Genomic DNA, 21,420 nt, shown 5'->3' on the forward strand with positions numbered 1-21,420 from the left:
ACAGTGAAGGTGGAAATGCGAACACTTTGGATTGGTTTTCATTGACAGCAATGACGTCTTTTTTTTTAAAAACAATAATTCCCTGTGTTTCTTAAAGTAACATTTACCTTGCCATGTACAGGTTCCTTACAGAAAAACAAGAAAATGGAAAAACCCATTCATGAAATGAGACCTGTCCCCATCCACCGCTGGCCCACTGGCTGGAAGTACTAGACACGGCTGTTAGTGTTTGTTATTTCCCATGTATGGGTATGTATATATGTAAATTATATACATATATTTTTTTTAAACTTGGATTATTAGATAAATACAAATCAATTCTTCCAGGCTGTTTCCATGCTGTGTGTTCATCAAACCACTCTCTGCATGCGTTCCGCCACATATCCTGTGGTTTTCCTGGCCAAGGATGAACAACCAGACAGAAAGGAGCTGGACTCTCTTTCCCTTGCACAGGGTTTCGGCCAACACTCCCCACACTTGTCCCTAATCCTTGTCATAACCATGAAATCTGGAATGCAAACATTTTTCTTCTCTGACCACAGCCTTTTGTTCTCCAGGCTCACTCGCCACCTGGCTACCATCAGCCTGGGGGTGTAGGTGGTGGTGTGCTCTGGTTGGCCAAGTCACGGTTGGTTAATGAACCAAGGAATGCAAAGGGAATAAAAGGTGAAATGTCTCTCTTATTGAGGTACACTTGTTCTTGCCTAGTTCTGGAGTTATGGGGTTTAGGGTAATAGGGTATGGGTATAAGAATCATAAGTGTTTAGGGAAATTTTCTGGTGTGTCATAAAAAAACAGAAATAAAAAAAAATTAAACAATAAAACGAAACCTCAGACAGCAGACAGGGCTACAAGAAGCATGGGACTTAGAGACACACAGGCCAGTGCAGACACAACTCTCATTAGGATAAACCCCAAAGTAAACTGCCACCACCTTAGGTTTCCTTAAGATCTTCATTGGGAAACGGTTTGATATTTGATAGAAGGAGTGGTTGTATAACACGGTGAACGTATCAAATGCCACTGAACTTTCCTCTAGGAACATTTAGTTCCTATGTTATGTCATCTCAATTGAAAACAAAAGGAGAGATGCTGAGGAGACAGCCCAGCTGGTAAAGGGTGCGTTGTGTAAGCATGGGATCCCTGCCCCCACATCAAAAGCGAGGCATGGTAGCACACACCTGCACCCCACTCTGTTCTATTCCTCTCACAGTGTTGGGGTTGGGAGAGATGGATCCAGGAGGATCCCTGAGCCTCATTAGCCACACGGGCTAGCCGAGTTGGTGAGCTGTGGGTTCAGCAAAAAATATCTCAGGTCTTAATGTGGAGAGTAATTGAAGAAGACACATTGACCTCTGTCCTCCACATGTGCACACATACACACTCAACAACAGCAGCAGCAGCAACAACAACAACAACAACAACAACAATAATAATGGAAAGGCTCATTTTGTACAGGATTATAGGTTTCAGGTATATTTGGGAGGAGCTTTTTTTTTTTTTTTTTGTCCTGAGAGTTTTGGGTCAGAGGGTGAGGAGCAGACAGGAAGTTAACAGATGAGATTAAAGTGAGTGGGGGCAGCGTGGGGGAGGGGTGACCGTCAAGCACCCGTTCTGTTCTGTTTCACTCCCCTCATGTCTGAGACCCGGCTCGAATGGGAATGAGTCTACTAGAGTTCGTCTTTCCCCTCCTCCCTGGAGAACCCATTCTCCAAGAAGCATTTCCCACAGGGCTGTCCTTGGAACACCTTCCCAAGCCTCAGTCCTCCGTGGTCCGTTATTACAAGTAATAAGAAAGAATAATAGGACCATCTAAGACTGATTCCTCTGTGTTTGCTCTGCTTCAAGATCCCTGGAAGTGACTTAGTCTGGTTTGTCAGGCTGTCCCAAGCTAAACCCATCATGCCTTGCCTCCAACCTGACCTTGTTCTGTGCCTTCAAGTCTAAATGACACACTCCCAGCTATCACCCACATAGGCAGGATGTACCGAAGTAATGGTGAATTGTCCCTCCTCGGCCTTTCTCCAGGCAGGTTCCATCCCCACACTCACATCGGGATGCCTGCAGCACACACTCCCTCGCTTGACAGTCTCCACTATTATCCCATCCCAGAAAACTGAAGGATCTTCCTCAAACACGAATGTGACCATCTTTTTACTCTCATTAGACATCCCCTTGGCTCCCTGTTGCTTCAAGATGAACCCCAGGCCCCTCACTACATTACCTAAAGCACCATGTGATCTGGCTTTCACGTGTGGCCCAGGCCTTGGCATCAATACATCCTCGTATCTCTAATTTCACTCAGCCAAGCATGTAGGTCCCTCGTGAATGCTGTTGCTTCTGTCTGGAACACTATCTCCTAACTTTGTCTACTCTCCCAATAAGACATCCCAACTGCTCCTTCTGGTGGTCTTCCGTAAACACACAAGGTTGAGTCCGTTGCCATTTCTGGCTTCCTACAGACAAGTATTTCTTCCCTATTCAGTCCGATCCCCTGTGGCTTCCCTCCATGTCACCATCCATCTAACCTGTCACTGGTGACCAATGTCTCCTGGATCCTTGGTCAAAAGCCTTCAGTGAAGCCGGGCCCAAGGCCTGTGAACACCCCTGTATCCCTCAGCACAGAACTGACACCGTTCAGTGAACACTAGTTCAATGACTACTGAAAATATTGACTGGCTTATAGGTGTTGGAGGCAATATCCCAGGAACGAATCTTTGAGAGAATTTCTGAATATGTTCAGTGGGAAGTAAAGAGTCTTCGGGATCTAGGACACACATGTCCCATGGGAGTATTTCAACTCTTTGTCTTGGTCATGGTGTCTTACCACAGCAACAGAATAGTAACTAATACAATCATGTTGCAACATGCATTCCCACAGAGACCACAAACATGTACTCAAAATAATTCACACAGAAGAATGTGTAAACAAAGCTTGTCAGGGCAGAAGCACCTGTCATAATTTACTAGTCAAAATGATCATAACATGAAGATATCCATAAACACAGAGGACTCTTGGGGATGAGGAGAGAAGACAGACATCAAGGCAAAATCCTGGGCAGGCTCCAGCTCCATCCAGAACAGTCTGAACATCTAATAATAACCTATGTTTGCTCAAAAATTGCCCAATAGAGCACCAGCCCCCCAGGATAAACTTCCTGTTCAGAGCTTCAGGGGTGGAAGGACAGTAATGTTTGACTTCAGTATAGAAGTATTGGGGAGGGAGGTTTCTCAGACACCCTCTTCTGGTCCTGGAGGCACTCAAAACAAGACAGGCTATCGCTATAGTTCTGCCTTCTGCCTTCCCCCCATAGCTAGATGTTAGGACCCTGTTGCTGAAGACACCACCAACTTTGGCTGCAGGACATAGAGAGGTCAATCTTGAACTGACCAGGAAATTGTCTCCTTGCTGGCTAACTTTCCTAGTGCTAGAATGTGTGGGACAGAGAATTCTGGGGGAGAACACCTGACAATGGTCTTCCAGTGCTGGACCCTCTATGCTGCAATGAAAACCAGAGATTGCAAAAGGCAGATTGAGGCTTAGAGTAACATCAATCCATCTCCTTTTTCTTATAGATTAATAAGCTGCGATAACGCTTGGATAAAACAGCTAATATTTGTTAGTTTTATATATTTACTCATACATTACTACCAAGAGGTACATAAACTCAGTCCTTGAACCCCTAAAACTCATGTTGTCAATGAAGTCAGCTCTTAACGGACACACAACAGCAGAGAGGAATTTGGGAAGACTGACTGGATTGTGAGGTGGTGGAGGGTGGTATCTGCCCAAGACAGGGTTCCATTTTGTGCCTTACTCTTGCTCTTAATCACTCAACCAGAAAGGGTAACTGAGGTCCATCAAAGGGGATTTTCTGCATCACCACTAACTCACTCTGGAAGCCTGTCTTGAGGCACTGCCACTTGCACATGTCTCTTCCAGGTGACTGTAGGCACCCATCCCTCGTTCGCGTGCCAGTGTCTCTCCCACGTGACTTTAGTTTCTGCTCTAACATTCATGGGCCCGCAAAAATCATTAAGAGCAAATACACTTGATCTCTCTTGAGCTCTTTAAGCTCAGTTCCCATTCTGGCCCTCCCACTTCCACCCCCTGTACAGAACATGGGAGCCTGCCTGAACACTTGGGGTCCTTCCTGGTGCCACCCTCACTGAGAAACAAATTCTCCAAATTGCTCCCTTTCTCCTATTCAAGTGGAAGCAGCGGTGGGGGGGTGGGGGGGAAGAGGTCCAGGCTCGGGCTGGTGCAGGTGCAGGCTGGTGATAAGGATAAAAGGGAGATTGCCACCTGCCAAGCCTAGGCTAATCCCATTCCCCGCCTCTTTCTCCTCCAAAATCAACAAACAGCTTTCTTCTGCCCTTTGTTTCTCTCCCACAGGTCTCAGAGTCCAACAGCCTAAAATGAGATGAGCAACATGCCAGACATGGGAGTTCCAGCCTCACCCACCTCCACCTGTCAAAAGCTAGGCTAGGGCACCACCATGAATGGTCCATCCATCAAAGCCTGCCAGTGTCCACCAGAGGTCCCTCCCAGGGTCTAGCTGAGGTCAGTCTCAGCAAGTACCTCATGTTTATGTCAGAATCTGCTGGAACCAAATCCAGAGACTGTATGATGCTGATCTTATGCCTTCAATTCAGGCAATTCAGTGACAGCTTACCTCCACTCTCAAGGTCCCTCTTAGCCTAAGAACTGATTCTACTAAAATCCCCTTGTTGCTAAGTTTAGTGCTAAGTTCTTTCTGCCCTAGTGCTTCCTGGGGACAATCTCAATGCCAACCCCATCCTCCTCCCTCCTGGATCTGCTTAATACTGACATAGCAACTGCTGGTGTCTTGTCTTTTGTCCACTGCAGATCCCAATCTCAGCACCCACCCTGTCCCAGAATAAGCTGGGCCAGGCAACGAAGAGAAAAGCAAGTTGAATTACAACTCCTTCGTGATCTTGGCAATCTCAGTGAGGTTGGGGTCACCACAACTCTATAGTGGCTAACATTCCACAGATGGGATACATATGATCTTCCTGAGGTACATATTTATCAAAAGGTAACTACCCTAATTATTCTAAACAATTTTCAGTGTGGGAGAACTGTGGACTATTCCCTTCTCTGTGGCTACCCTTAGCATCCCAGGGTCCTCTTCTGTTCCCCATGCTGGATGCTTACCTAAGTCCCTCTCCAGCTAATAGCAAACCCTGGCAATGCTGGCATCAGTCCGCTGACCACACACCCCAGTTATTACCCGCTCCATGTTCTCTTTCCACTGGCTGGGAAAAGAAGTCTAGAAAGAGAAAGAGGAACTGTAGGCTAAGGAAGATTTTGATGGTTTTGGTTTGCAGGGTTTTTACGTATGTGGCCCCCATGCTACCCTGTGTCCTATTCTCAGTGCATCCATATATAAAATAGGGAACTTTTGTAAATTACAACAGCCATGAGCCAGTGAGCCTGGTGGCCTTTCCTAAGGATCTGGATAGGAATGGGGGGGTGCTTTTGTAAATTAGAACTTCTCTACTATTTTGGTGGTTGTTATAATCATTCCTCAAGAACTAGACAGACCCTCTGATGACTGTGACCCCCAGATATTGTCTCTAGTACTGTGCAAGTTTCCTTTGAAATAGGGCTTCTGTCTTCCCCACCTTTCCCGGATCCTATGTTCCTATCCTAGACTCAGGTATTTCCCTAATGGTTCTGGGTATCAAGAAAGAGCCTAGGGTCAAAATCAAAGTAGATCCATACCCAGGTACAGGTGTTGATTCCAAGATCCTGCTGGAATTTCCATATGCTTCTCCCTTATCCAAAGCCATTCTTGCCTCAAGATCCACAACCCATAGCCCTGAAGTCTCCCCTTTCTTAAATCCAGGACTCTTTTCATTGGGCTCCTGGAGTTGGGGGTAGTGGTGCAGGCCTATAATCCAGCACTTTGGAGGCAGAGGCAGGTAGATTTCTGTGATCTACATATTGAGCTTCAGGCCAGTCAGGATTACATAGTGAGAACTTGTCTCAGACAAGGAAGAAAATGAACTTCCAAACTCATAGCTGTACATTCTGTTTCAAGCCAATGAGAACCCACACCCAGAGCTCAGAAGGGTCTCCAATACAAATGTCATGAAGGATTCAGTTCTGGCTTCTGTCTACTGTCCCTTTCCTCTGTAACGCATAGTCTTAGAGTACTTCCTCCTCAGATGTCATAAATTCAGTCCACTCCCTGTTAATCCCTCATGGGCCCTCCTCTTCCTCCTCAGTTGTTGACCTTGTCTCAAGCTAGTTGCGTGATGGGGGGTGGTAGTCTGGAGGTGAAATGAGACAGTTGCATAATCAAGGCCAAAGGCCACCTTCTACCTCAGGATGTATAAAAGCAAACTACTGCAGCCTTCACCAGCTGTCTGTCACCCTCATCGCCACCATGCTGGCCTCGGGACTGCTCCTGGTGACTGTGCTGGCCTTCCTTATTGTCCTGGTCTTCATGTCTGTCTGGAAGCAGAGGAAATTTTCAGGGAAGCTGCCTCCAGGACCCACCCCACTGCCCTTCATCGGAAACTACCTTCAGCTGAACACAGAGCAGATGTACAACTCCCTCATGAAGGTGCCACTGGGCAGTGTGAAGGGTAGAATGGGGCACATAGGGATGCCCAGTTTTGATAGAGGCTTTGTGGTAGGGTATTGACCCTAGGGGGTGTAATTTTAGGCTGGTAGAATTGTGAAGAGTCAGCAACCAACTCATAGGCATGTGAGACCACATCTTGGGGCATCCCATCTGGTAGCTGTTAGAACTCCAGAGAAATGAATCCCAGACCTGTCACCAAGTTCTGACCTCTTTCCTCTTACTTTGCTCATCCTCCTCTATCAGATCAGCGAACGCTACGGTCCCGTGTTCACCATCTACCTGGGGCCTCGCCGAATTGTGGTACTATGTGGACAGGAAGCAGTCAAGGAGGCTCTGGTGGACCAAGCTGAGGAATTCAGTGGGCGTGGCGAACAAGCCACCTTTGACTGGCTCTTCAAAGGCTATGGTGAGGGGGACAAGATGCAGGGGAATGTGGCAGGGAACAATTGGAAGGCATCAGTTTCCCGCCTTCTCAGGGACTCTTTTGTCCACATCGCTGCCTCCTGCTGGGCCAGTTCTAGGACCCATTGCATCCTAATCTTCCTGTCTCTCTCCGCCTGTGTCTCCTGACCCCTGCCTCACACACGCCACCCACACCTCCTCTTGCACCTTGAGATTTCTCTATCTAAATCCTGTGCCTCTAACAGGCTCCCCTCTACCCCATTGCTCTTAGCTTCTGTGATTCTCTCTCTTCTCCACTGCTGTCTTCTTCCACTGTCAGAGCATCACAGAACTCTGTTCCCAACCCAGTATCCAAGCTGCAATCTCGCCTTTTCCCAGACTCTCTTTGTCCCTCTCTCCTTATTTCCCTCTCTTCCCTAGTTCAATTATAAATCTTTCACAACTGTATCCACCCCCAAATCTCCACAGTCTCCCTTCTCTAGCCTCTGCCCTGTCCCTCTGTCTCTGCGCCTCTGGCATCTGTCCTCCTCTGTCTCCCTCTTTCTTCTGTTCTCTAACTCGCTCTTGGGGAACAGAGCAAGGGTGGTAAGTAGTCAGCCACATCCCTCTTCTCTGACCTCTCCCGCCTCTCACTCTCCTTTCCAGGCGTTGCCTTCAGCAGCGGGGAGCGCGCTAAGCAGCTGCGGCGCTTCTCCATCGCCACACTGCGAGACTTCGGTGTGGGTAAGCGTGGCATTGAGGAGCGCATCCAAGAGGAGGCGGGCTTTCTCCTGGAGACATTCCGGAAGACAAACGGTAAGCAGAGCTCCGCAAGTTCTCAGGACTGACCAAGGGGAAGACACCCTTGGAAAAACAGTACCAAGATCTAGGATGGGAACTAAGCTAGGGAAGAGCGTCCTGGTCCCGCTGTCCGGTTTTGGAGGAGTTGGCGGACTCAGCCAGACAGCCAGTGCTCATTTTGAATTCTCTTCCGGTGGAAGCCCTTTTCCTAGCTCCAGTGTCTCGCTCTCCGTTCTCCTCCTTACCTACAGGTGCTCTCATTGACCCTACCTTCTACCTGAGCAGAACAGTTTCCAACGTCATTAGCTCCATCGTTTTCGGGGACCGCTTTGACTATGAGGACAAAGAGTTCCTGTCACTGCTGAGAATGATGCTGGGAAGCTTCCAGTTCACAGCTACCTCCACTGGGCAGGTAACCTGTTTCACCTTGTCCTACCACTCCCACACCACAGCTGCCAGCTCGTTCCAAAAACTGCCAGCCTCCTTCCAGCAGATACCTTCAAAGCAGCCCGGCAATTGCGCCTGAACGGATGTCAATACAGAGTCTCTACCGCTGCGCCTGAAATCAGAGCCAGCAGTACACACATTCAGGGGCGCAAATACACTGGGGGGGGTTGATGAGGAGAGAGGGGGAACAGTATCTCAGCAGGGCCGACATTACTATGATAATTCATTTTACTCTCTAACCAAGGTTGCTACAGGGAGCCCTGCTGAATGCACTAGCCCCCTTCAGTTCCCGAGTGCCTGATGCTGCAAAATCCTGATCACTCAAATCATGCGCCATCTGCAAAATGTACAGAGCCAGTCCACTGAACTATACAGATGAGTGCTCTTTACTCAGCCATGGATCGCTAAGCAAAATTTCTGCACAGACTATCCCTCAAACACCCCAGTTAAGGGTCCTCCAGCACAGCTCACCCACGCATCTAAGTGGGGGTCCTCCGTGCAGCTGTTTGAATAGCAATGCAGGTGAACATGAGAATATCCCCCACTACTTTAAAATGTCTATTTTTAATTTTTTTGGACAAGCATATATTGTGTACTGAGCCAACCACCTAAACATCTACATAGGTGACTCCTGCCCAACCACCTAAACATCTACATAGGTGACTCCTGCCCAACCACCTAAACATCTATATAGGTGACTCCTACCCAACGATTGGATGCTTCTCACCCCAGTCTCACCTGAACACCCCAAACCTGCATGTGTTCCCAAATCTACCTCACTTAAACCTTGGACAATAGCCCTCACACTTAAACTATAAGAATTCTGTTGCCACACAGCTCCACCTGGTGCCTAAACTCCTGGACAGGTGATGTGAGCACACACCCCTCATCCTAAGACAGATGCCACATTTATTGGGTTTTGTCTAGTGACAGCTGCCTTGGTTTCTCATCCCCTTCCCACCACCAGCTCTACGAGATGTTCTCTTCAGTGATGAAGCACCTGCCAGGGCCACAGCAACAGGCCTTTAAGGAACTGCAGGGGCTGGAAGATTTCATAACCAAGAAGGTTGAACAGAACCAGAGTACCCTGGATCCCAATTCCCCAAGGGACTTCATTGACTCCTTCCTCATCCGCATGCAGGAGGTAAACCCAGAAGCCAGGGAGCATGATGAGAGGTTCAAAGTCAAGAAGGGTGAAATCAGGGACAGGGACGAGGGAGTTGAGGACCACTCATGGGTGCCCTGGCTATAATCCTCATTCAACATCACTGTTCCGTCCACTACCCCCTGTTCTCAGGAGGGTGTACAGCCTGAGAGAGCAGCCAGCGCACAAGGCTGCCATGTTCCGGGCACTGTTTTAAAGGCTTAGTTTAATTCATGTGTTTAGTACCCATAACTCTTGAGCGAGGTTTTGTTTCGCCTCCCATTCTACAAATGAGGAGACTGCAGCCCTGTGAATATAGGTGACCTTCTGATATCAGAGCAAGAAAGCCATGCATCCTATCTCACTGACTCAGGATGGTGCTTTCAGCTAACACGCCATTTGCCTTTGCCTGTCCTCATGGCTGTTTACATCTGTGTGACCTGAGCTTTATTGGGATCTTCTTCTACCTGTTCAGAACAGGTATAGAGATTTTGCTATTGTTGGTTTTGAGACATCTTTCTATGTAGACTGATTGGCCTGAAATTTGCTGTGTAGGCCAGGCTAGCCTCAAACCTGTGGCGGTCCACCTGGGTCTGCTTTCTGGAGGCTGAGATTATCAGTGTGTGGTGTCTGACCAAGATGAAACTTCATGTACTCTGAAGGGCAAAGGACTGAGAGGTGGAATTCCTTTAGGGAATATTAAAGATTATAATTAAGAAATAAGATCCTGTTGCCTAAAACTCATTGTCTGAGGGCTGGAGAAGTGGCTCAGTGGTTATGAGCACTGATTGCTCTTCCAGATGACCTGAGTTCAATTCCCAGCACCCACATGACAGCTCACAACTGTCTGTAACTCCAGTTACAGGGGACCTAACACACTTGGTAAAAAACCAATGCACATTAAATAAAAACTGACAACTACATTGGTCATTAAAGATCAGACAATCTACTAAGTCCTGAATGACAGAAGAGCTCTGGATTAGGGTACTAGATCACTTCCAAAGGTCTGGAACTTGGACAGAAGCTGGCATAGCCAGAATGCCCCTTCTCTCCTTAGGTCTGGGTCAAAGAGAAGTGAATTAGGGCAGGGAAAGGGGATAAAACAGAAGGGAGCCAAGAGCATACAGAGTGGGTTGGACTTGAACACTTTCCTCCCTGCAGGAGAAGAAGAACCCCAATACAGAGTTCTATATGAAGAACTTAGTGCTGACGACACTGAACCTCTTCTTTGCCGGTACAGAGACTGTCAGCACCACCCTTCGCTATGGCTTTCTGTTGCTCATGAAGCACCCAGATGTGGAGGGTAAGGGTCAAAACATGCTTCTCTGATCTTCCACATTATTCCCAACTTCTCTCAAGAAACTAGACTCTCAGATAGCTACTCCCTTCTCTGCAAAGACAGAGAGAAGCTGGTGGGCACCAGCCTCTAGTTGTTGAATCAACTGGTGTGTTGCTCGACTAAACCTCAAAGGACCCACTTCCCTGTCCCAGGACGCTGCCTAAATCTCCTTCCTCACAATTCTCACATAATTCTGGTATGACCCAGTTAACATGAACCTCCTCCAACAATGCCTATGACTCGCATGTACCAAAAATGATTGACAATGTCATACACTGCTTCATGGCCTCCGTCCAGTTCTACACTTGTGCACTATCATCCTTAGGGTGAGGTTCTTGGACTCTTAAACACATGCCTCTTCTTCTCAGCCAAAGTCCAAGAGGAGATCGACAGGGTGATTGGCAAGAACCGGCAGCCCAAATATGAGGACCGCTTGAAGATGCCCTACACAGAGGCTGTCATCCATGAGATCCAGAGATTTGGCGACATGATCCCCATGGGCCTGGCTCGCAGGGTCACCAAGGACACCAAGTTCCGGGACTTCCTCATTCCCAAGGTTCTAACTCACCCAACCTATAGTAATCTCCAGCCTTCTTCATGGCCCTGCAGGCTCTCCTCTTCATTAGAAACCACCGAGCCCTCTCTCACTCTCTCAGTGACAGGATCTCTCTGCCACCACACCCCTCCAGCTTTTCTGACCTAGAGTCTCCTATATCTTGGGTTTTCCCTCCCCAGACTTTCTGACCTAGGAGTTTCATCTTCATGCCTCTCAATCACAAATCTCAAGACGTAAACTCAATTAACCTAGAACTCCAGTCAGAGACAGATACATGTCTGCCATGTATCCTGTTTAGGGGTACATAAATCCAATACCCTTCAATTGTTGACTTGAGAGACATGAAGTGCATATCCTTCAACTCCCACCACAGAACACAGACCCCATGTCAACCATTCATCCTGTGTCCTAAAACAAGAGCCCCACATCTCCTCTCTCTAGGATGATGACCTCACATTCCTCAAAACCTCTCCCTCAAAGTCCCCTCAATGCACATATATTATCTTCATCTCACCCCTCTCACCCCTATGAACCAACAGGACACTCATCCAAATCTATCTTATCAATCAAACCTTCCTCCTCCACAGGGCACTGAGGTGTTTCCTATGCTGGGCTCTGTTCTGAGGGACCCGAAGTTCTTCTCCAACCCCAAAGACTTCAACCCAAATCACTTCTTGGATGACAAGGGACAATTTAAGAAGAGTGATGCATTTGTACCCTTTTCCATAGGTAAGAGGGCACTGTCTAGTGCCAGGCCACTGCTCACACCAACAGAGACAACTCCTCTGTATCTCTCCATCTTGGAAGATTCTCTTGGATCAAACCCTCAGCCAATTGGCTGCAACTCCCATATTTTACAAGCCTATGTATCTGAATCCTGGAGAAGTGATGGTCAAGCTGTAGTGATAGATTAGGTGAAATGAAGTCTCAAACTAAATCAGAGGTCTCTCTCAGGTCACACAACCAGTTCTCAGAAAGATGTGGCAGCTGCCTGTGGTGGCACTCACCTTTAATCCCAGCACTCTGGAGACAGACAGAGGCAGAGACTGGGGGATCTTAGTGAGTTCAAGGGCAGCCTTGTCTACAGAGTGAGTTCTAAGACAGCCAGGGCTGTTAGACAGAGAGTCCCTGTCTCAAAATATCAAAAAGAAGAAAAAGAAAAGATGGAAGGAAGGGAGGGAGGGAGAGAAGGAGAGAGGGAAGGAGGGAGGGAGGGAGGGAGGGAGGGAGGGAGGGAGGGAGGGAGGGAGGGAGGGAGAGAAAAAGGAAGGAGGGAAGGAAGGAAGGATGTAGCTACATGGCAGCCATACTGGAGAGTGCCTCTGTAGGGAAGGCAACCTACATTTCTTATTATTACAGCCTGGTGAGGATCAACTCATCACAAGTACAAGGAAAACCGAGGCTCGGAGATTAGAGCCTTCTTTAAAGGTCTCAGCCTGTCCTCCCACGGAGAATACAGTCAGGGATTTGCTATAAGGATGACATTAAAAACTGGCTTCACCCTTCCTGTCTCTTCTCTTTAGGAAAACGGTACTGCTTCGGGGAAGGACTGGCTAGAATGGAGCTCTTTCTCTTCCTCACAAACATCCTGCAGAATTTCCGCTTCAGGTCCCCACAGGCACCCCAGGATATCGATGTGTCCCCTAGACTCGTGGGCTTTGCCACAATCCCACCAAACTACACCATGAGTTTCTTGTCCCGTTGAGCCAGCCAGCGCTGGATAAGGGTAAAGGGAAGGATGGAGACCAGGCTAGTGGGGGGTTGGGACTTAGAAGAGATCAGAGGGACAGGAGAAAGAGAGGACATGATAGACTTGCTGAAGACAGACTGCCATTTCAAAGGTAGAGCGGGAGAAAGGGGAAATTGATACTATGTTGTGAATAGTAATAACAATAACAATAAAAGTAGACATTATTTATAGAGTAAGTATTTTTGTCAAGTTTATGCTCAAGAGTCTTGTGATCATAACACTCACAAATGCATGGGAAGGGGAGAGAATTCATGTCCGTTTTATTAGCGAGGCATGTTCTTAACCTTATAATGTTTCCTTAGTCTAAGATTACTGAAGTCTCACCGATTCCAAGAGCTCAGTAATACTTGGATGAATATCTGTGTGCACTGGCCTTGGGCAGACTTTCAAATAGCACCACACATCAGAGAAAACAGGAGCTCAATCTGTTGCCACATCATCCTACCCAGAGATATCTCGGAGCTTCAGATGGGCCCCCAATGTGGTTTCACCATCAACTCACCCACACTTTGATCTTCTTTTGAGGAACTGGCACATGCTTGTCACCTTAATGCTGAGAGGGGTTGAAGACAGTCCAGTCCAACTAGATCATGAACTCTTAATTTAAGCAGAGATCCTGTCTCAAAAACAAAAAAAAAAAAACCAACAAAGTAGAGAGAGACTGGAGAAGACACGCAGTGCTGTCCTCTAGGCTCTACACGCGTGCACACATACACCTATATGCACATACAAAAATGTATGCACATACAGAGGAGAAAGGGGTTAGATCAATTTTAGCAATGAGACACACCTTCAGGGGAAGGGACAGTGGCTAGCAAGTCTTTGTCTGAAAGGGAGAGAGGAAGAAACCAATAAACCCTGTAATGTTAGGAAAGACGTTAGAACTCATGAAGTCATGAGCCAGTATACATAGGCAATGTGTACTGTATCCATCCACATCCTGCTGAAGCAAGCCTGGAACATTCTTTGTGATAAGCCATTTGTTAGGGTACAGAATCTTCAATCACTTTGCAAATATTAGGGTAACCAGAGTAGCTCTGATGAACAAGGTGAAATGTAGCCAGAAATCAATAGCAAAGTTAAACCACAAAAACCACAAGGATAGGAAAATTAAGAAATATGCTTGTTATTTTTTTTTCATTGAAAAATATAAATTACACGTATTAGAGGCTGAAGACATCTTAGTGGCTGTAAGCAGAGGCTGCTCTTGCAGAGGACTTGAATTGGGTTCCCTGCACCCATGTCTAGCAGCTCAAAGCCACCTGTATCTATAGCTCCCGGGGATTCAACTTCTCCTTCTAGATTCCATGGGCACTGGAGGTTTACACACATTCACACACAGAGACGCACACAAATAGAAAGGATTTAAAAATAAGTCTTTTAAAGATACACACGTGAATGGAGTACAATTGTTGTTTTGATACATGTATCAATTAAGCAATGGCTAAGTCACACCAACAAAAACATGCAAAAAATGCAGACTTATATAACAGTGGTTCAGAGAAATAAAATATATGGTAAATCATAAAACACTTAAATAACGGAACAAAAATAAATATGAACAAATTTGCAGAATGAGCCATAGCAGAAGGTGTAGGTAAATTCATGGAATGGCTTTTAAAGAAAGCTCAGATTCATAAATGTTCTTTTTAAAATTTCCCATGGGTCAGAAAGATTCATCACACTGAGACTTTTTTTCTTTTTTTAAATTTTATAAATTATTTCCTTTATTTTTCAAGATTATCATATTCTAACATCATTTCCACCTCCCCTTTCCTCCCTCCAAACCCTCACAGCCACAACACCAAAGAAGAAACCATAGTCCAAAACCATAAAGAGGAGATGAAAAACTTAGCAAGGTGGGGGAAAGGAGAAGCAAGGAGGTGACTCAGCAAACAAAAAGAAATCTCCCCTCCAACCAGGGTACCCAGCAGGGGTGCCAGGAGCTCAAAGTACCCTAGAGACTGCAGGCCCCCAGCTGAGCACGGACTGATGGCCATAACTTCAGGACGGAGCCATAGTTCTCATAGCCTTTAAATCCTGCACGGGAGTTTGCTCTGAAAGTGATTTTTCTGGCATAACAAGCTAGCTTTAGGGAAGAAACAAATCATTGTCTCACAGAGTGGTGTGTTCAGGAGCTCCCTTGAGGTCTGTCATTAAGGACTAAACTACTCTGGGAGACAGGGCAGCAGGGGGAGTGGGGGCAGGGCTTACTGACAAGTAACAATTCTGCATCCTGCAGACAGGGCTCCAAATGGTCCCAAAAAAGACAGTTATGAGGGAAGTGATTGGCCACAAACCTGCCAAGTGTCTTCATAAGCATCATTGCCTGGGGGAAGTAGTGTGGTCAATGGCTTCAGTTTCTGTGGGAAGTAACCATACTTGTCCCCTAAGATCAGGTATGAAGAAGGCCACGGTTCAGTTCATGGGACACCAAAGAGCTCTGGACCACAGTGCAGCGCTTCTTTGCTCTGCTCTGAGCTGTTCTGAATCATGCCACATGCTCAGTTTGTGTCATCAAGGCCTCTCATTTGGGAAGTAAAGAAAGCAGAGAGTTGTTTTTGTTTTTGTTCTCCAGGGGTGGAAGGAGGAGCTCCCTTCTTATCTTCCATGACTCATTGCAGCTAAGGGAACTTTTCGTGTTGATGGACAGACAGTAAGAGAAAAAGGAAGGTTGTATAATACACAAGTGAAGAGAGAGAGACTCTGAAGACCAAAGGAGACTAGAGGTGGCGAGGAGGAGGAAAAAGAAACAAGGTTAATGAGGGATAAATACAGTCAAATGCATAATATACTTAAAATGAATAGTCTTTATAAAGCCAGAAACTATGGGTAGTTAATATACACCATCTAACAATTCAGTAGTAAGACTGAGGAGATATTGGCAACTGATGGCTTCTGGGAAAAGAAGAGTTGGTATTCATTAAGAAGATGGCAGCAGACAGCCCAAGCATTTCCTAAGGCTTAGATCTAGATGAAAGACCAAATATTGTCCTCAATACAAGGCAGAGAGTTCCCTGGGGGATAAGGCTGCCTTTTCACAAGTCTCTGGGATCTGTACAGCTGCATGCCTGCTGTCCATGTGACCTCACTCTGGAATTCTCTCAAAGGATAAAGGCCATATTCAGCATAAGATATGATATGAAGTCATTGCTCTGAGCAAAGACACTAAGGACAGAAGCAGAAAGGGCTCAATAAGGAAAGAGGAGTTAGGACAAAAGCGTAGACTGTCCAAGGCAACTCAGGGACCACCACAGTGTGGGCCTGAGGATGAGGCCACCCATCTAAGTACTTCTTCCTCTTACGTAATGGCCACCAGTTGTTCACATATCTTATCAGGCTCCCGGGTCATCACATCAATAGTACAGAGAAAATGCAGGAGAGAGGTCCCAGGTTCGTTATAGCATAGCAACTACTCCTGGTACCAGCTGGGTGTGTTGTCTTGCTGCCCTCCCTGCTGCCCTTCCTGTTTTGAGGCAAATGTTTCGATACTGGGTAAAGAAAGGGTGATGAAGAATAGCTGGCCTAGAAAGTTTGGGTTCTGGCTGCATGTCATGACCCTCTTCTCTCTCAAACGTTTGTCCTCATGCACGCACGTGCATACACACACACACACACACACACACACACACACACACACACATCAAATGAGAAACATCCATCAAGAACAAGAATAAGAGGAAGGATCAGAAGAACCAGAGGGGTCAAGGACACCTAGAGAACACAGCCCACAAAATCAATTGATAGGGACTCATGGGGGCTCACAGAGATCAGGGAGCCTATAGGGCTCTCACCTAGTTCCCCTGAATATACATTATGGCTGAATAGTTTGGTGTTCTTGTGAACACCTAATAGTGAGAGTGGGGCAGTTGCTGACTCTTTTGCCTACATGTGGAACCCTTTAACTACTGGGTTGCCTCATCCAGTCTTGATGTGATGGTGTGTGCCTGGTCTTAATGTAGCATATTATGCTGAGTTTGGTTAATGTCCCCTGGGAGGCCTGTTCTTTTCTGAGGGAAAATGGAGGGGGCATGGATCTGAGGGAAAGGATAGAAGGGAGGTTGGAGGAGAGGGGAGGGGAAGGAAGGGAAAAGAAATGGAGGGGAGGGGAGAGGAAGGGAGGAGAGGGGAAGGGAGTAGCAACTTCATTCAGGATTGAATATATAAAAGAATAAAAAAAATTAGACTCAGAGATATGATGTAACAAACATATGAACCTTGCAAACTTCCTTAAGGGTCTGGGCAGTAATCCATAGAGAATCTGTACGTTAGAAACCTTGGATATTTAGGCCCTTTGTGCCATATTAGTGGCTGCTGTTACTATTTTCGAGGCTTCGCAGGTCCTTCTGACAGCTTTGATCCTAAGATACAATGTCCAGTTCAAGCAAAAGTCCTACTGAAACATCGCTCTAGACTCCCACCCCTCCCTGGCCTCCACATGAGCTGTAGAGGTTCTCTGTTCCCTAATGCCCATCCTGGACTCTCTTCCAGGCTCTTAGGAAGAAAGAGGCAAAGTGGACAAAAGCTAAGCAGGTCAACAGCTAGACCCTGTGCTCGGTCTCAGGATCCGTTCCAGGGTCTTAGAATTCAGCAGTTGAGAATCATTTCTCTGGAAGAGTCCTGCTGCCTTGCTTTTTCATATTTCTTGTGTATCTGTGCTGCAATCTACACATTTATTGGTTTATATCTGTCTTTTGGGTCCATTTGGGAATATTCTTACAGAACGACTACCCTAAAGACTCAGTTCCCAGAACATTCATAGCAGCAGCAGCAGCAGCAGCAGCAGCAGCAGCAGCAGCAAGAGCCTTGCATGAGTCAGGCGGTGTCACACGCCTTTAATCCCAGCACTCAGGAGGCAGAGGCAGGGGATCTCTGTAAACTTGAGGCCAGCCTAGTCTACAGAGTGAGTTCCAGGACGGCCAGGGCTACACAGAGGAACCCTGTTTTGAAAAACAAACAGAAGAGCCATGCAAAATTCATTACAGCCACGATGAGTACATCATCAATGAGCACAAGCCTGAAAATGGAAAAACTACCATAGAATGTGCTGTGCCCCTACAAATATTCAGGTTAAGCAGGGGAATGGTAACTCATTGAAATGAAGGAAGCAGGGACAATAGAGACATAGAAAGCAATGTTAAATAAATAAAATCAAAGAGACTGGGGGAGAACATTATGAAGAAGAAGACAATAGATCAAAAAATTAGAAATCAACAAAAAGAAAACAAAAGAAAATGACAGATTTCCTAATAATAAAAAAATTAGATAAAAATTTTAAAGGGTCAATGCAATCCCAATCAAGGTCCCATTAAAATTCTTCACAGAGATTGAGAAGACAATAATCAACTTTATATGGAAAAACAAGAAACCCAGGATAGCCAAAAAAATCTTATACAATAAAGGTACTTCTGGAGGCATTACCATCCCTGACTTCAAACTCTATTACAGAGCTACAGTATTGAAAACGGCTTGGTATTGGCATAAGAACAGAGAAGTTGACCAATGGAATCGTATAGAAGACCCGGATCTTAAACCACAAACCTATGAACACCTGATTTTTGATAAAGGAGCCAAAAGTACACAATGGAAAAAAGAGGGCATCTTCAACAAATGGTGCTGGCATAACTGGATGTCAACCTGTAGAAGAATGAAAGTAGATCCATATCTATCACCATGCACAAAACTCAAGTCCAAATGGATTAAAGACCTCAATATTAATTTGAACACATTGAGATTGATAGAGGAGAAAGTGGGAAGTACTCTACAACAAATGGGCACAGGGAACCGTTTCCTATGCATAACCCCAGCTGCACAGACTTTAAGGGCAACATTGAATAAATGGGACCTCCTGAAGTTGAGCAGCTTCTGTAAAGCAAAGGACATTGTCACTAAGACACAAAGGCAGCCTACTGACTGGGAAAAGATCTTCACCAACCCTGCAACTGACAAAGGTCTGATCTCTAAAATATATAAGGAACTCAAGAGACTAGACGGTAAAATGCCAATTAACCCAATTAAAAAATGGGGCGATGAACTGAACAGAGAATTCTCAACAGAAGAAGTTCGAATGGCCAAAAGACACTTAAGGTCATGCTCAACCTCCCTAGCTATCAGGGAAATGCAAATCAAAACAACTTTGAGATATCATCTCACACCTGTCAGATTGGCTAAAATCCAAAACACCAATAATAACCTTTGCTGGAGAGGTTGTGGGGTAAGGGGCACACTCATCCATTGCTGGTGGGAATGCAAACTTGTGCAACCACTTTGGAAAGCAGTGTGGCGGTTTCTCAGGAAATTCGGGATCAACCTACCCCAGGACCCAGCAATTCCACTATTGGGAATCTACCCAAGAGATGCCCAATCATACAACAAAAGCATATGCTCATCTATGTTCATAGCAGCATTATTTGTAATAGCCAGATCCTGGAGACAGCCTAGATGCCCTTCAGTGGAAGAATGGATGAAGAAACTGTGGAATATATACATGCTAGAATACTACTCAGCAGTAAAAAACAATGACATCTTGAATTTTGCAGGCAAATGGATGGAAATAGAAAACACTATTCTGAGTGAGGTAACCCAGACCCATAAAGATGAACATGGGATGTACTCACTCATATTCGGTTTCTAGCCATGATTATAGGACATCGAGCCTATAAGTTTGGGATCCTTGAGAAGATAATAAGAAGGTGAACTCCCAAAAAAGATATAGTAATCCTCCTGGATATTGGAAGTAGACACGATCGCCAGGCAAAATTGGGAACTTGAGGGTTGGGCAAGACTGGGCCAAGGGAAGATGGGGAGAGAAAAGTGTGAAGGGGAGAGCGGGGGGAGCTCGGAGGACTGGGGTGCTTGGGATATAGGAAGGGTGGATATGAGAGCAGGGAAGCATATATCTGAATTTAAGGAGCTACCTGAGGGTTGTCAAGAGACTTGACCCTAGAGGGGTTCCCAGGTTTACAGGGAGACGCCCCCAGTTGGTTCCTTGGGCAGCTGAGGAGAGGGAGCCTGAAAAGGCCAGTTCCTATAGCCATACTGATGAATTTCTTGCATATCACCATAGAACCTCCACCTGACGATAGATGAAGAAAATGACAGAGCCCCACCTTGGAGCACCGGACTGAGCTCCCAAGGTCCTGATGAGGAGCAGAAGGAGAGAGAACATGAGAAAGAAAGTCAGGACCGTGAGGGAACCTCCAGCTGGCGACAGATGGGGAAGGTGACTGAGCCCCACATTGGAGCACTGGACTGAGCTCCCAAGGTCCCGATGAGGAGCAGAAGGAGCGAGAACATGAGGGAGAAAGTCAGGAACGAGAGGGGTGCGTTCACTCATGGAGACGGTGGGACAGAACTAATGGGAGATCACCAACTCCAGTTGGAATGGGACTGATGGATCATGCGACCAAACCCGTCTCTCTGAGTGTGGCCAACAGCGGGGGCTGACTGAGAAGCAAAGGACAATGGCTCTGGGCTCTGATTCTTCTTCATGGACGGGCTCTGTGGGAGCCTTCTCAGCTTGGTCGATCACCTTCCTGGACCTGGGGGGAGTTGGGAGGACCTTGGTCTTAGCATAGAGTGGGGAACCCTGATGGCTCCTTGGCCTTGAGAGGGAGGGAGGGGAGGTATGGGTGGAGGGGAGGGGAGGGAAGGGGGAGAAGGAGGGGAGAGAAAGGGGAGAAGGAGGGGAGGGAGGGGGGAGGAGGAGGGAAGGAGACGGAAATTTTTAAATATAAAAAAAAATAAACCATGAGAAAAAAAAAAAAATTTTAAAGGGAATAAAAAGTAACATACAAATATTTCTTCGGTCTGTAGAGATAGTTCAGTGGTTAAAAGCACTTCTTACTCTTGTACAGGACCTGGATTTGATTCTCAGCACCCACATGATGGAACTCCAATTCCAGGGGATCTAGCACCTTCTTCTAACCTCTGTGCACACCAGGTACACATGTGGTGGGCAGACATACATGCAGACGAAACAACCAAACACGTAAAAAAAAAAATAAGATACTTTTAAAAAGTCTGATCTTTAAACTGAGATAAAGTCAAGATTCTAATTAATAATAAAATAAACATATTTCTAAAAGTAATTTTAAAAAATGGCAATCTCAGTGGTCAAAAAAAAGAGAAGTTGGGATATTTGAGCAACTCCATCCTGGGCCCTTGAAACGCTGAGTCTACCAGTTATGCACATGGTCGGGGAGGGACAGTCAAACTTATGGATCCTTCTCTGTTGTTCTCCTATACCCCTCCCCCACATCCCTACCTCTCATCCTCCACCCCACCCCTTCCCCTAGCCTGCAAAACCCTCACCTTGGTAGCTTGCTTTCTGGAATAGCAGGTGGTGACTTCTAGCCTTGCAGTCTGTGAGCAGGGCAAGTTCCC

General features: G+C 46.4%; 1 protein-coding gene and 1 long non-coding RNA gene across 3 annotated transcripts; one reads left to right on the forward strand and one right to left on the reverse strand.

Moving 5' to 3' along the window:
- Window positions 1-1,538: 1,538 nt before the first annotated feature.
- LOC119820574 lies at window positions 1,539-20,962 on the reverse strand. Its single transcript, XR_005286517.1, has 3 exons — window positions 20,830-20,962; window positions 13,538-13,651; window positions 1,539-8,358 (listed from the first exon to the last, which is right to left on the reverse strand). It is a non-coding gene; the product is annotated as an uncharacterized LOC119820574 (long non-coding RNA).
- On the forward strand, window positions 6,385-13,211 carry LOC119820573 (cytochrome P450 2A3). 2 transcript variants are annotated; one of them, XM_038339047.1, is made up of 9 exons: window positions 6,385-6,596; window positions 6,861-7,023; window positions 7,665-7,814; window positions 8,051-8,211; window positions 9,214-9,390; window positions 10,552-10,693; window positions 11,098-11,285; window positions 11,873-12,014; window positions 12,809-13,211. In XM_038339047.1, the coding sequence occupies exons 1-9, from the start codon at window positions 6,417-6,419 to the stop codon at window positions 12,988-12,990; spliced, it is 1,485 nt and encodes a 494-aa protein (XP_038194975.1). In that variant the 5' UTR covers window positions 6,385-6,416; the 3' UTR covers window positions 12,991-13,211. The 2 variants fall into 2 exon arrangements, with proteins under 2 accessions (XP_038194975.1, XP_038194976.1); XM_038339048.1 differs by having other exon boundaries at window positions 9,214-9,312.
- Window positions 20,963-21,420: the final 458 nt, after the last annotated feature.

Source organism: Arvicola amphibius, chromosome 8 (genome assembly GCF_903992535.2).
Source record: "Arvicola amphibius chromosome 8, mArvAmp1.2, whole genome shotgun sequence".
NCBI lineage: Eukaryota > Metazoa > Chordata > Mammalia > Rodentia > Cricetidae > Arvicola > Arvicola amphibius.